This window comes from Hemitrygon akajei, chromosome 9 (assembly GCF_048418815.1).
Source record: "Hemitrygon akajei chromosome 9, sHemAka1.3, whole genome shotgun sequence".
Lineage (NCBI taxonomy): Eukaryota > Metazoa > Chordata > Chondrichthyes > Myliobatiformes > Dasyatidae > Hemitrygon > Hemitrygon akajei.
Window position 1 is genome coordinate 68,446,298 of NC_133132.1, and position 13,509 is coordinate 68,459,806.

The 13,509-nt window shown below is 41.4% G+C and overlaps 1 protein-coding gene across 6 annotated transcripts in view; it reads left to right on the forward strand.

Moving 5' to 3' along the window:
* The window catches only part of enah (ENAH actin regulator), a 311,956-nt gene that overhangs the window by 225,056 nt on the left and 73,391 nt on the right, over positions 1-13,509 (forward strand). For 5 of the 6 annotated variants that reach the window (XM_073056228.1, XM_073056227.1, XM_073056229.1 and 2 more), the window contains one exon: positions 2,940-3,024. In XM_073056228.1, the coding sequence (XP_072912329.1) occupies positions 2,940-3,024 (85 nt within the window). Of the gene's footprint in view, positions 1-2,939; positions 3,025-12,951; positions 13,139-13,509 lie in introns of those variants that run through there. The other variant, XM_073056231.1, reaches the window with a different exon arrangement.

A 13,509-nucleotide genomic window follows, 5' to 3' on the forward strand; every position in this document is an offset into this window, starting at 1 on the left:
TCATCTACCAAATTGACTAAATCAATGCGTAACAGGATGAAATGAGACAAGGCCACTGCTTGGATAGTCCCTAAACAAGATCTGGTTGATGCTAGTAAACTGTACTTGTCAATAGAGAGATCTGTGACTTCAAATGACACAAAAGAGAAGTTATTGATGCCATGAAGAAGAATGGATAGCATTATCAAATGACTATCAGCACCAACTGGCAATTATTGCCCTGCACTTCTGTTGTGCTGAATGTTCAGCACCCATGTCTTCTGTTACTAAGGATTAATTTCTTTTCTTCCAAACACTGTAGGCACACAACTTGTGAAAAGGCACAGTATTTACAAATGCTGTAAAACCAAGGTAATTAGAGCCATTATAATGCCTATCATACAATTACACATTCTACACAAGAATTTCAAATGTAAACTTAAAATTCTGGTTTAATAATTACCATATAGTCACTATATCACATTCCCATGCAATCATTTACAGTGCTTTTTTCCTATCCATTACTAGTTTAAGTTGCAGTATAGGCAACCCTGTTATACGGGGGTGCTTCAGTTGCAGAAAATGCACCATATTGTGATTTTCATAATGTGAAGCTGCCTCATCAGTATACATGTGTCAGAAAACACAAGTTGTAAAAGATAAATTTTGTGTTGATTTATTTAATTTCTTCACTGTATAAAATCTGCAAGAGTAGATTTTGTTCCATATCTCAAATTTTAAGGTAATAATTTTGGAAATCTGTAAGAGCGAATGGCTGTAATGTGGGGGGTTGCCTTCCAGTAAAATCAATAATTATTTGATAAGACACACCACTGAATTGTTTCTGTTACTTGCAAGAGTATTAAAAAAAAGTCTATTTCAGTTTTTTTGCTGTATCTAAGAATTAGTTACTTTTGGAAAGAGATGGATTGCTCCTATTGATATGTACATGATCCTTTGCAGTTTAGCAGTGCTTTGTTAGCTTTTACCACAGGAACAGCTGGCAGATATTTTTTCTTCTGCCTGTGATGTTATCAGCAGTACTGTAGGTTCAGAGCAGGGAGAAATATGGAGTTGCACAGATTTCTCCTAACCCCCAGTCTTTAAACCATCAATACTCTCGCAGTGTGGTATTCCTCTTCAAGTCTGGTTTTGGGTTTTCTTGGTGCTTTTTTTTTCATAATATGAGTAGAATGAAAATCTGCCCTCTGCACCTGTACTGTCTGACTAACAAGACAGCGAGGGCAGAGTGACAGTCTGCCCTTGCTTTCTAGAAAAGCTGCCAAGCTCTACAATCTGTCATACCAAGAACTCTGTCAATAGTTGATGAAACACTGGAAGCACAAACAATAAATTGCTGGTTTGTGGCCCTTGATTGGGGAGTCCATTTGGCTTATGCAGGAATCCAAATGTTCCTCCTGTTCCCCATGAATTATTTAAATAAGAACTCATGTTTTCTGCTGCATAGTACACAAGATATTGGTGAGGCCACACTTGGAGTATTGTGTGTAGTTCTAGTCGCTCAGCTATAGGATGGATGTCACTAAACTAGAAAGTTCAGAAAGAATTCATGAGGATGTTATTGGAACTGGAGTGCTCAAGTTATAAGGAAAGGTTAGATAGATTCAGACATTTTTTTTCCTGTGGAGTAGAAAGTTGAAGGGCAACCTTCAGCATCTGCAGATTTTTGCTTGTTTGTGAATGATTTTGGGAGCAGCTGTTATGTCGCTGTGCAGAGACTGTTGAGGACTCTGATGACAACTTTCCCGAAGGTAAATGCAGTAAGAAGGAAACACCTAATATCTTTCAGTTAAGAACCAGTGAATAATAGATTTTAAATTGGTGCAAGGATTAGAGGAAAGATCAGTTTTAACCGGTAAGTGGTAGGGAATCTGCTAAGAGAGTGTCTCATGAAGAAGTATTTCTGTGTGCTCTGCATTTCAACATGGACCTAGGATTTGAAAGTGACACACAAAGGAAAGGCCAAATGGTTCTTTTGCATTATTAAATTTTTGATGATTCTATGATCATGGAGAGTCGACATCAGTTATTTAGTTTGTGATTCAGAAAAGGTTCTCTGTGATGACTTTTCATAGTGGCGTGACCATTGAATGTTACATTTGTGTGTGATTAATGTATTCAATGCAATTACATTTCACAGAAAATTCTGATAATCTGACACATGAAAACTTCTGTAGACTAACAAATTTTCTCAGCTGTTGACTATTAGATGATGTGCAGTTTTGAAGAAATGGGGCCTTTGTGAGTGAGACGTGCACACAGCAGTGGATCAAATCAAGTTGGTAGGTTGCTTGGGACCTAGTGAGTCAGTAAATTGTGCAACTACAGTTGTTGGGCATGACTGCCCAGAGTGCCAATCATACAGCATTGAAGGGCTAGTGTATCCATGCCTGCCATCAATTGCCTCTCTACACTAATCCCATTTGCCAGTGTTTGGTCCTTAGCCTTCTGTGCTAGGATGCTTCAATACTGAATCAACTATTTCGGTGTTGTAAGAGTACCTGTCTCCCAACCTTCTCAGGATGTCTGTTTCAGACTTCAACCATACTTCATGAAAAATTCTTTCCAACGATTTTGCTAGATCTTTGTCCTCCAGTTATAAACAGCTCTGCTGAAGAAAAAAACTCTTATCGTCTTACCTCATCAGTGCCTCCCCACCCCCACCCCAGAATGTTTTTTGTTTAGAGCTTGTGGTGGCTTTAAAATTTATTTTGAAAATTAAAAAATGAATTAACATAGAATGTGGGCTTAGCCATTAAGTACAAAGACAAAGTAGATGTGTTTTTCATTTATTTAGAGGAAGAGTGGGTAACTTTAACTGTGTACTGACTCACAAGAGAAAAAAGTGAGCCCTATCAACCACTATAGATGGTATTCTGATACTATATTTTGCAAGAAGGTAGCTTTCTCAAATAATTTTTCTTGAACTTGATTTTCAGGTCCGACATTGTCTCGTCAGAACTCTCAGCTGTTTCCACAAGTGCAGAATGGTCCATGTCAGGAGGATTTGGAGATACAGAGACGGTAATGATTCGTCTGTTTTCCCAGTGAAAGCAAATGCTGATTTGTTGAAAGGTGTCTATTTGATGAGTGGAGTGTGTGAGGATGGATGTATAATTTTTTCAACTTGGAAAGGTTGTACTTTGCATTCCCCAATATTCTGGCATGTTCGAGACTTTGGTGCAGAATTGGCAGATTTTCCAGTCTTGAGCTTCTGGTTGCATGGTATTTCAGTTCCTCTCCCCATTCCCATGCTGTGCAGTGTGCCCTTCTCCACTTCCAGTGGTAGAGTGAAGCCAAACGTAAAGTAGGTGAACAGCATCTCATAGTCTAAAACCTGAACTTTGAATTCTCCAATCCACACCCCTGTTTGTTTCTGTCTCCTCCTGATCTACCTAGATCCTCTTACAATCTTCCTTCTTTCCATCACCCTTCCTGATCCCTGTTTCTGACCTCCGCCACCTAGTTCTACTTGCCTATCACACATACCTAATTGTTTCCCTATCCCCTTTCCTCCACCCACTGTTCCCTTATGTCCAACATTTTTCTTTACTTACTTCCACTTGTCACTATTATATAGCCCGCTTATTATTATTATAATATATAATATTATTTATATTATATAGTCCCTTGCCCCTCAGTTTCTCCTGCTGTCTTCCCCCCTCCCTTCCCACTTAGATCTACCTTGCCTACCAACCCCTTCTCATCTGGATCCACCTATCACTTGCCAGCTCTTGTCTTATCACTCCCTCTCAGCTCTTTATACTGGATAATCTCCCCTTTACCCTCTCAGGCATGATGCCAGTCTAGACATGAAATATTAACCACCCCTTCACCTTGTCCCACTGTGTTCCTCCAGTAGTCTGTTTTATTTTTGCTCCAGATATCAGCATTTGCAGTCTCTTATTTTACTACTATTTTAAAATACTTGTAAGTAATATTTTTGAAAGCAGTTACACAATAGCGTTTCAGTAAACTTGGTAAAATGTATAGGGAGCATTGGAAATAAAACCAGTTAAGTTTCAAGGGAATGTGCCCAATAGAACTACTTCAGCATGAGCACAAGAATAGTTGTCCCTGCAAGTGGAAATGGCAAACATCATCTGGACAGTCAGATACCATGATATTGGGCTTTATAAATAGTCACATTGGGGAACTGAGGGATTTTAATAGCCCTGACCTCTTTAGTCCTGAAGTCCCTGCAATAATGTAATACTCATTTTCTAGAACATTATTTTGTAATCTACAGGAAAGCAGCTTGGATTTGGTGATGAGTATGTTTCAGAATTATTTATCATATTGACGCAAAGAAAAAAGTGTCAATATTGGTTTTAATAATGGATAAGGCAAAGTAAAGAATTGAAGGAAGTGATTCAATGTAGCATACCAGTGTGGAATTGTGCAATGCCTTGTTCAGGCCGCAGTCTTGAAAACAGTTTTGGTTTTGGTGATTGAACACCAGGTAGTAAGTACTTTTTAAAAAAGATTAAGAATGAGATTTAGAGGTACTTGTAATAAAATGGGCCAAAGTCAGCATGGGTTCTTTGAAGAAATAACAGCAGGATAGACAGGAGAGTCAGTGGATATTGTTTACTTGGATTTTCCAAAGGCCTTTGACAAGGTGTTGCACGTGAGGCTGCATAACAAGAAAAAGATATTAACATGAATAGAAGATTGGTTGACTGGCAGGAGGCAAAGAGTACAAATAAAGGGAGCCTGTTCTGATTGGCTGCCAGTGACAAGTAGTGTTCCACAAGGGTTGCAATTGGGGTCACTTCTTTATATGTTATATGTCAACGATTTGGATGATGGAATTGATGGCCCCTTATCCAAGAAAAGCTGTGCTGGCATTAGAGAGGCTCCAGAGAAGGCTCACAAGAATGATTCTGGGAATGAAAGAGTTAATGTATGAGGAACATTTGATAACTCTGGGCCTGCACTTACTAAAGTTTAGAAGAATAGGGGGGTATCTCATTGAAATCTATTGAATATTGAAAAACCTGGATCGAATAGATGTTTCCTATAATGAGGGAATCTAGGACCAGAGGGCACAGCCTCAGAATAGAGAGATGTCCATTTAGAACAAAGATGAGGAAGAATTTCTTAGCCAGAGGGTAGTGAATCTGTGGAATTCATTGCCATTGACGGCTGTGGAGGCCAAGTCATTGAGCATATTTAAAGCAGAAGTTGATGAGTTCTTGATTAGTCAAAAGTTACAGGGAGAAGGCAGAAAAATGGGGCTGTGAGGGATAATATATCAACCATGTGCAAAGTAGACTTGATGCTCCTATGTCTTGTGGCCTTGTGCTCTGTCATAGAAATAAGTATAGTGCAGAAATGTATCCTTTGGCATCAATTGCTGCTACATCCTTCTGATGTCCTGTACAGATGCACCATGATATTCCTTCTCTTATACTCAATGCCATGACCTATGAAGGCAAACACATTGAATGCTACTTCACTGCTGCATTCACCTGTCACCTTTAGTGAGCTGTAGAATTGCATTCCAAATCAGTATGCATCAACACTCCTGAAGTCCTTGGCATTTACTGTAGATGTCCTCATTGTATTTGCTTTTTCAAAAATATATTACTTCATCATGTGGATTAAATTCTGTCTATCGCCATCTGCCAAACTCACCAACTGATTTATTTTCCTTATTGACGTTCCGGTGTTGTTATGGTGAATGAAGGGAAAGCTTCCCAACTGCATAAGCATGTGTTCACTTGAGTTTATTTAGTTTAGAATGATTAAAATGCTGAAAATCCACATTAGTAGAAACATCATGAGACATTTTGAGAGCACCAAAACATTTACAGCACACATACCTGTAATTATTTGTCAAAGAAAATAACTATATAGGATGTGGAGCTTTAGTAGGCGTAAGACACAGGAGCAGAGTTAGGCCATTCAGCCCATTGAGTCTGCTGCACCATTCCATCATGACTTGATCTTGGATCCCACTCAACCCCTTACACCAGCCCTCTTGCCATACATAACCTTTCATGCCCTGACCGATCAGGAAACGATCAACTTCCGCCTTAATTACACCCATGGTCTTGGCCTCCACCGCAGTCTGTGGCAGAGCATTCCACACATTCACTACTCTCTGGCTAAAAAAAAAATTCCTCCTTACCTCTGTTCTAAAGGATCGCTCCTCAATTTTGAGGCTGTGCCCTCTAGTTCTGGAGACCCCCCACCGTAGGAAATGTCCTCTTCATATCCAGTTTATCTAGTCCTTTTAAATGGTTTCATGCTGGGGGTAGAGATGTTTCTCTATACTTTCAAACTGGTTCAGATTAAACTGAAGAACATTCTTTCACATTCCTCGCATTTTGCTTCACGGACCTTTTTCCCATTCTGGCAAAAATGGGAATGATGTTTGATTATACACGTCCATTTACATCTCTTCCCACACTCCCTATGATCACATAGAAAATCTAGACAACATTCTGGTGTGTGATGATTAATGCCAGGTAACATCTGTACCAGACAAATGCCAAAGAATAAACATCTCCAAGTGAGGTCTGCCTTTGGTATTCAAGATTATTACCGCTTTTAAATTCCAACCCAATGATATCACGGCACAACCAGTGTGGATCATTAGCTCAGTTGGACCAGCCACACAGTGGCTCCAAGAGCAGGACAGAGGTTGGGTCTCCTGCAGTAATTCTGACATACCATAACCATAACATGACATACCATACGCACACATCAGAAATGTGTTGGAAACTCCCCATTTGCCTGGATAAATGCATTTGAAACAAAAGAGCAAAGCTGGTAACTGTTGGCTTCTCATTCATTACATTAAAAATGTTAATTCCATCCTGTCCCCAGTTTATGTTGAGTGATATCACCCCCAAAATCCATCATAGTACAGTATTCCAAAACAAAGGCTCAGTAATTACTGAGCAGAAGGTGTACTGAAGCATCAACACCTATAGGCTGCCCATCAATCATTCTGGCTTGAAAATGGATTGCTCATAATTTATCAAAATGGGGTTGAAATCCAGTAGAATTGTGGGAGTACCTTCTCCAAGCAAACTGGATTACAGTGGTTATGAAAATGGTACAACATTCCAAGAAGGGAATAAGAATGGGCAGTGAATGTTGAATCTGCAGCAACAACATCAACTTGAAAAGCCCCTTTTCACTGATTTCATCAGTCTCATTAATAGAACCTTCAGTGATAGTTGAAAGGCTCTCCTTCCCATCTTGGAATGCAAATCTGCATGCTTTAACAGCCCTTGGACTCTGCTGTTGTTTTATACTCAGTAGCAACTTCAATAGGTACACACAACTTTAATGCAAATATCTGATTAGCCAATCATGTGGCAACAACTCAATGCATAAAAGCATGTAGTCATGTTCAAGAAGTTCAGTTGTTGTTCAGACCAAACACCAGAATGGGGGAAGAATTGTGATCTAAGTGACTGACTGTGATAGTGGAATGATTGTTGGTGTCAGACAGGATGGTTTGAATATCTCAAAAACTGCTGATGTCCTGGGATTTTCCACACATAATAGTCTCTAGAATTTGCAGGGAATGGTGTGAGAAACAAAAAGCCACCCAGTGAGCAGCAGTTCTGTGGGCAAAAACACCTTGTCAATGAGCGAGATCAGGGGAGAATGGCCAGACTGGTTCAAGCTGATAGGAAGGGACAGTAATGCTAATAACCATGTTTAGGAGGTACCTGATTAAAGTGACCGCTGATGGTATTTCCCTGCTGCTGGTTTTTCTTCTCAAGTTATCCCAATCTGTTCCAAATCTCTGATGTGTTCAAAGAATCTATGACCACATTTCACCCCCTCTATTTTGTTATGTACATTTCCTGGGCTGATGAATACAATTGAGGAGCTCTGTATTGTTCAATGAAAGCAGCTAAAATGGAGCAGGAATTTATTCTGTGACACAAGCTGGGTAAGATGTGTAGATGAGGGCTGGGATGAGTACTCTCTGTTGAATCTAACTGCTGATTGATCCTGCAAGATTCTTCAGAAGGCAATACACATTGAGACCTTTTTGAAAAGAAGGGTCTGAATAGAGAACTGTAGTCTTATCAGTTTGAGTGATTGTGATTTTTACAGATTTAATATGTTTAAATGTTGGAGCAATTTGGTTGGATCCCAACAGAAACTTTCTCCAGGTGGGTAATCAAGAGAGTCAGGAAAGATCATGGAGTGAAAATCAGAGACATGAGTATAGCGCTAGATGAAATTTACAAGATTATAATTGCTAGTTGACTTTGAGCCACACCTTTTCATACTTGTACAGGAAGGTGGGAAAATGAGCTGATGTCTTGAGCTGCGATCTAATTGATGGTGGAACAAGATTAAAGGTTTAGGTAACTTGTTTTTAACATCTTCCAATGTAACAGGTTAGGTTCCCTTCGCTGACATGCAAAGTGCCAGCAGATTGATGTTGCCTGCCAGCGTGTTTAGAATGACAACAATGCTGTTGTCCAGCCTCCTTTTTAGCTAGAAATGAAGTATAAACATAGCTGGTACACTTTGACCTGCACTCAAGCAAGTACTGGACTTCTACACATGAAGGAGAGGAAAATTAGATAAAGTTGCTGGTGCTAACTTTAAGGCCAATGACCGAGACTGCTGATCTACCTCTCTACCAGAGGACTGTAAGTTCAGACCCAGGGAATAATTGTCAAACACAGTTTACTTAAAGTTACGTACTGTTTATTAGCAAGCTTGCATTGCTCAGTTGATACTACAGAGTCCCACTCATAGACCCTGGATATCTATAACCAAGTGAGCCCCAAGCACTGTCTGGGGCTTCTTGTTAAACATTCATTATCATATACATACCTTATTGTTGCCAGGTATCCTTGATTAGTGGTTACACAAAGCAGCTTTCCCATAAACAAGCACTCCTTTGTTCCCTGCATCTGTCTCCCGGTTAGCAGATTAGTTATCTTGCAACTAACTAGACATCTTGCAAGCTGCAAATGTCAGTTAGGTTTTAGCCCTTTTCATTCTGCATATAATTCCTGAAGACAGTAATCAATTATTAAACAGATGGCGGTTATAACAAAATGAACATTGAGTATAGTGTAATACCAGTCAAATAAAGAGCCAAGGCAGGAGCTTCATATGGGGTAATGCCATCAATGCAAGAAAGGGCATGGCTGTGTGTTTGGCAGAAAACATGTAATAGACAGGGGGAAAAAACAAACTTCTGGAAGAACTCAGTGGGTTGGCAGCATCTGTGGGTGTGGGGAGGGAACTGGTTAAGGAATTAGAACATAGCTCAGTTCAACACAGGAACAGGCCATTCAGCCCATGATGTCTGTGGTGAATGTGATGCCAAATTAAGCTAAATCTCTTTGTATGTGATCCACACCCCTCCATGCCAAGCATATTCATGTGTCTCTCCAAGAACCTCTTAAAATACCTCTTGTATCTGCTTCCACCACTGCCCCTGCCAACCAGTACCAGACACCTACCTCTCTGTGTTTTATATAAAAAAAAAGAACTTGCCTTGCACACACGAGGAAATCTGCAGATGCTGGAAATTCAAGCAACACACACAAAATGCTGGTGGAACGCAGCAGGCCAGGACATCAGTGTCAGGACGAAGGGTCTCGGCCCGAAATGTCGACAAGTGCTTCTCCCTACAGATGCTGCCTGGCCTGCTGCGTTCCACCAGCATTTTGTGTGTGTTGCTTGCCTTGCACATCCCACTTAACTTCTTCTCACCTTATGCATGTATTGACATTTCTACCCTGGGAATAAGACTTTGATTATCTACCCTACCTGTGCCTCCTAATTTAATAAACGAATCAGGTCTCCCATCAGCTTCCAAGGCTCCAGAAAAAACAAACCAAACATGTCCAACTTCTCTTTATTGCTAATACTCTCTAATCCAGGCAATATCCTGGTAAACCTGTTCTGTACCCTCCAAAGGCTCCACATCATTCCGTGTCAAGTCAAACTTGAGTTTCTAGAAAGTATTGGGACCTAAAGGCAAAAGAAAATAAAATTTAAAAGTAATAGCAAGAATCCACTGATAGACCGGATGGAACCCACTGCCTGAGTGCTGCTTGTGCCTGGAACTTTTGGGAGGGCCCCGCAGCATCACAGCGACAGTCCGGGACCAGTGTTGGAATCTGCTGAACTTTAAATAACTTGAGAGACTGTTTCATGGAAAAGAGCACTGCTGTCACTGCGTTTGGTTAGCGCTAGCTTCGCCACAGGGATCATCACACGCAGACACCTCTCGGAAATGGCGTGAGGCTTAAGAAGAGCTCACGAACCTTCAGGAGGGTTCACCTGGTTTGAAAACATAACAGAGCAATGGAGACTGTGCAGTTCGGAATTCGTCTACAAAGTCCAAGAGGCAGCCAGTTTTTTCACCTTATGACTAGTGACTGATGACTAAGGACTACTGACTGATGGAACTAACAGAACTATCAAACTGCTGCACTTGCGAAAAATAAAAGGAGGAAAATGGAAAAGTTGTTTGGTCACAGAGTGGAATCCAGTTAAAAAACCTTCGGGTAGGCGCATTCAATCTCTTTCAAGTGGGGAAGCTGCACATGTTCAAAGAAGAACAAGAACTCTGACATGACATTCCGTATTTGTCAATGAATTGTCAAGTGGAAAGGAGAGATGACCAGTATAAAGAGGAGAGGGGGAGCAGTAAGACAGCCAGTAGGTAATAGATGGATTGAGGAGAGGTGAAGGATGGTCTGCTGAAGCCAGGCGGAGGTGGGAGGAGGTATGGAGTTATGATACAAAGACAGGAAGATGATAGGTGGAATCAGACAAGGGCAGACCGAGCTATGTGGGGGGGAGGGGAGGCTGAAGGTGGAGAAACTGAGGGTGATAAGTGGAAACACAGGTTATCAGTGATGGACTCTAATAAGAAAGGTGATAATGGGAACCATTAGAGGAGAGAGAAAGGACAGATGGAGCCAGATGAGGGAGGGGATCCAATGAATGAAATATGTGGACATTAGATGAATGGATCTAGGAAGGGAATGAAGATGGATTGTGGGGTGATTGTTTGGGAAAGGGAACAAAAAAAGAATCAGATGGTGGATGCTAGGCTGGGAGAGAGCCATTGGAGATGAGGGTTTGCTGAAACTGGAAAATTCTATGTTCATACCATTGGGTTGTGAACTACCCAGCACAAATATGAGGAATACACACAAAAAACTGGAGGAATTCACCAGGACAGGAAGCAACTGCAGGGAAATGAATAGTTGACATTTTGGGTCATGGCCCATTATCTGGAATAAAGAATAATGGCTCCAGCAGAGGCCTACCAATCTTACTATTTCCTCTGAGCTGTAGTGGAAAGCTAGCTTAAAGGAATAGTAAACACAAATTACACTGCAGATGTTGTGGTCAAATCAAGACATACAAAAAAGCTGGATGAACTCAGCAGGTCGGGCAGCATCCGTTGAAAGAAGCAGTAAACGTTTCGGGTCGAGACCCTTCGCCAGGACTAGAGAAGGAGGGGGCAGGGGCCCCATAAAGAAGGTGGGGGGAGGGTGGAAAACCAATCAGACGAAAGATCAAGGGGTGGGGGAAGGGAAGCAGGGAGGGATAGGCAGGAGAGGTGAAGAAGGAATCTAAGGGGAAAGCACTATGGGTAGTAGAAGAAGGCAGAGTCATGAGAGGTGATAGGCAGCTAGAAGAGGAGACAGAGTGAAGGTGGGATGGGGGAAGGGGGAGGAAGGGAATTACCAGAAGGTGGAGAATTCGATGTTCATACCAAGGGGCTGGAGACTACCCAGACGGTATATGAGATGTTGTTCCTCCAACCGAAATTGGAGGAATCTGAATCTCCAACCTGAATCTCTTACCACCATTCAGGGCCCCAAACAGTCCTTCCAGGTGAGGCAACACTTCACTTGTGAGTCTGTTGGGGTAATCTATTGCATCCGGTGCTCCCAGTGAGGCCTCCTCTACATCGGCGAGACCTGACGCAGATTGGGGGACCGCTTCGTCGAGCACCTACGCTCCGTCCACCACAACAGACAGGATCTCCCGGTTCCCACTCACTTCAACTCTCCTTCACATTCCCATTCGGATATGTCCATACATGGCCTCCTCTACTGCCATGATGAGACCAAACTTCGGTTGGAGGAACAACATCTCATATACCGTCTGGGTAGTCTCCAGCCCCTTGGTATGAACATCAAATTCTCCAACTTCTGGTAATTCCCTCCCTCTCCCTTCCACCATCCCACCTTCACTCTGTCTCTTCTAGCTGCCTATCACCTCTCATGACTCTGCCTTCTTCTACTACCCACAGTGCTTTCCCCTTAGATTCCTTCTTCACCTCTCCTGCCTATCCCCTCCCTGCTTCCCCTCCCCCACCCCTTGATCTTTCCTCTGATTGGTTATCCACCCTCCCCCCACCTTCTTTATGGGCCCCCTGCCCCCTCCTTCTTTAGTCCTGATGAAGGGTCTCGACCCGAAACGTTGACTGCTCCTTTCAACGGATGCTGCCCGACCTGCTGAGTTCATCCAGCTTTTTTGTACATCTAGCTTAAAGGAATATTTTTGGAAAAATATGGAAATTACTTGCTGACAGATTCTGTACTTTTCTACTGGTGTTTTTTTGGCTGTCTAAAACATTTTAAAAACCTATGAAAATGGTCCTTAATGCACTAACCTCATACACATTAAATGCAGGATTTTATTCTTTTGATAGCCTTGTACTTGTTTTTTTAATCAGCATTTGCAGCAACAATCTTCTATGCTGCTTAATGCTGGGTTCTAGTCTTCCACCTGGGTTTTGGTGGTGTGTCATGCTGTGACACTAGAGTCTAATTTTGCCTTGCTTTTCCTGGGACTTGTTTTTAATCAATGATGTAATGAAGTTTATTAGTGTGGCCGCCAGTTTAGTAATCTGACCTGAGTTATTATGAAATGTTGAGCTGTGAAATAGCTATTTGACAGTAAGGAACTCCATTAAGGCACTTGCAGCACTGTGCTGAAATGTGGGTTATTAATTCAGCTTGTGTCATCCTCCACCAACCCATGTTACAAAAGTATAAAAGGACTTAATTCAGTTTTAGTTATCTCTGTACAAGATAACAGTCATGAAGGTGTTGGACATAAATGTGTGTCAGAGAACTATGGGTCCAGATGTCAGGCAGTTTTTACAGTGAGTATGATATTCATATTGTCTGTTCTTAAAGAAGTTGATTTGTATTCAGAACTGTTCAATAGAATATAACTAAAATCTTTCACAGAAGGAAATTCACCAAATGTGATCTGGACTATGGGTTTGAAGTTGTATAATGTAGTTGACTCTTAATTGCCTCCTCACCTCAAGGCAATAAAAAATGCTGTCACTGACAGTGATGTCTACACTCTGAACTAATATTAAAGTAGTCTGAACTTATATTAAAGTATTCCTGATGAGTAAAAGTGCATGTTTCTTGAAGACAACATCATGGGTAGAAAAGGTGGTGAAAAAAGCAATTAGTACCCTAGCCTTCAGTGGTCAGAGCATTTGAGTGTAAGAGTTTGGAC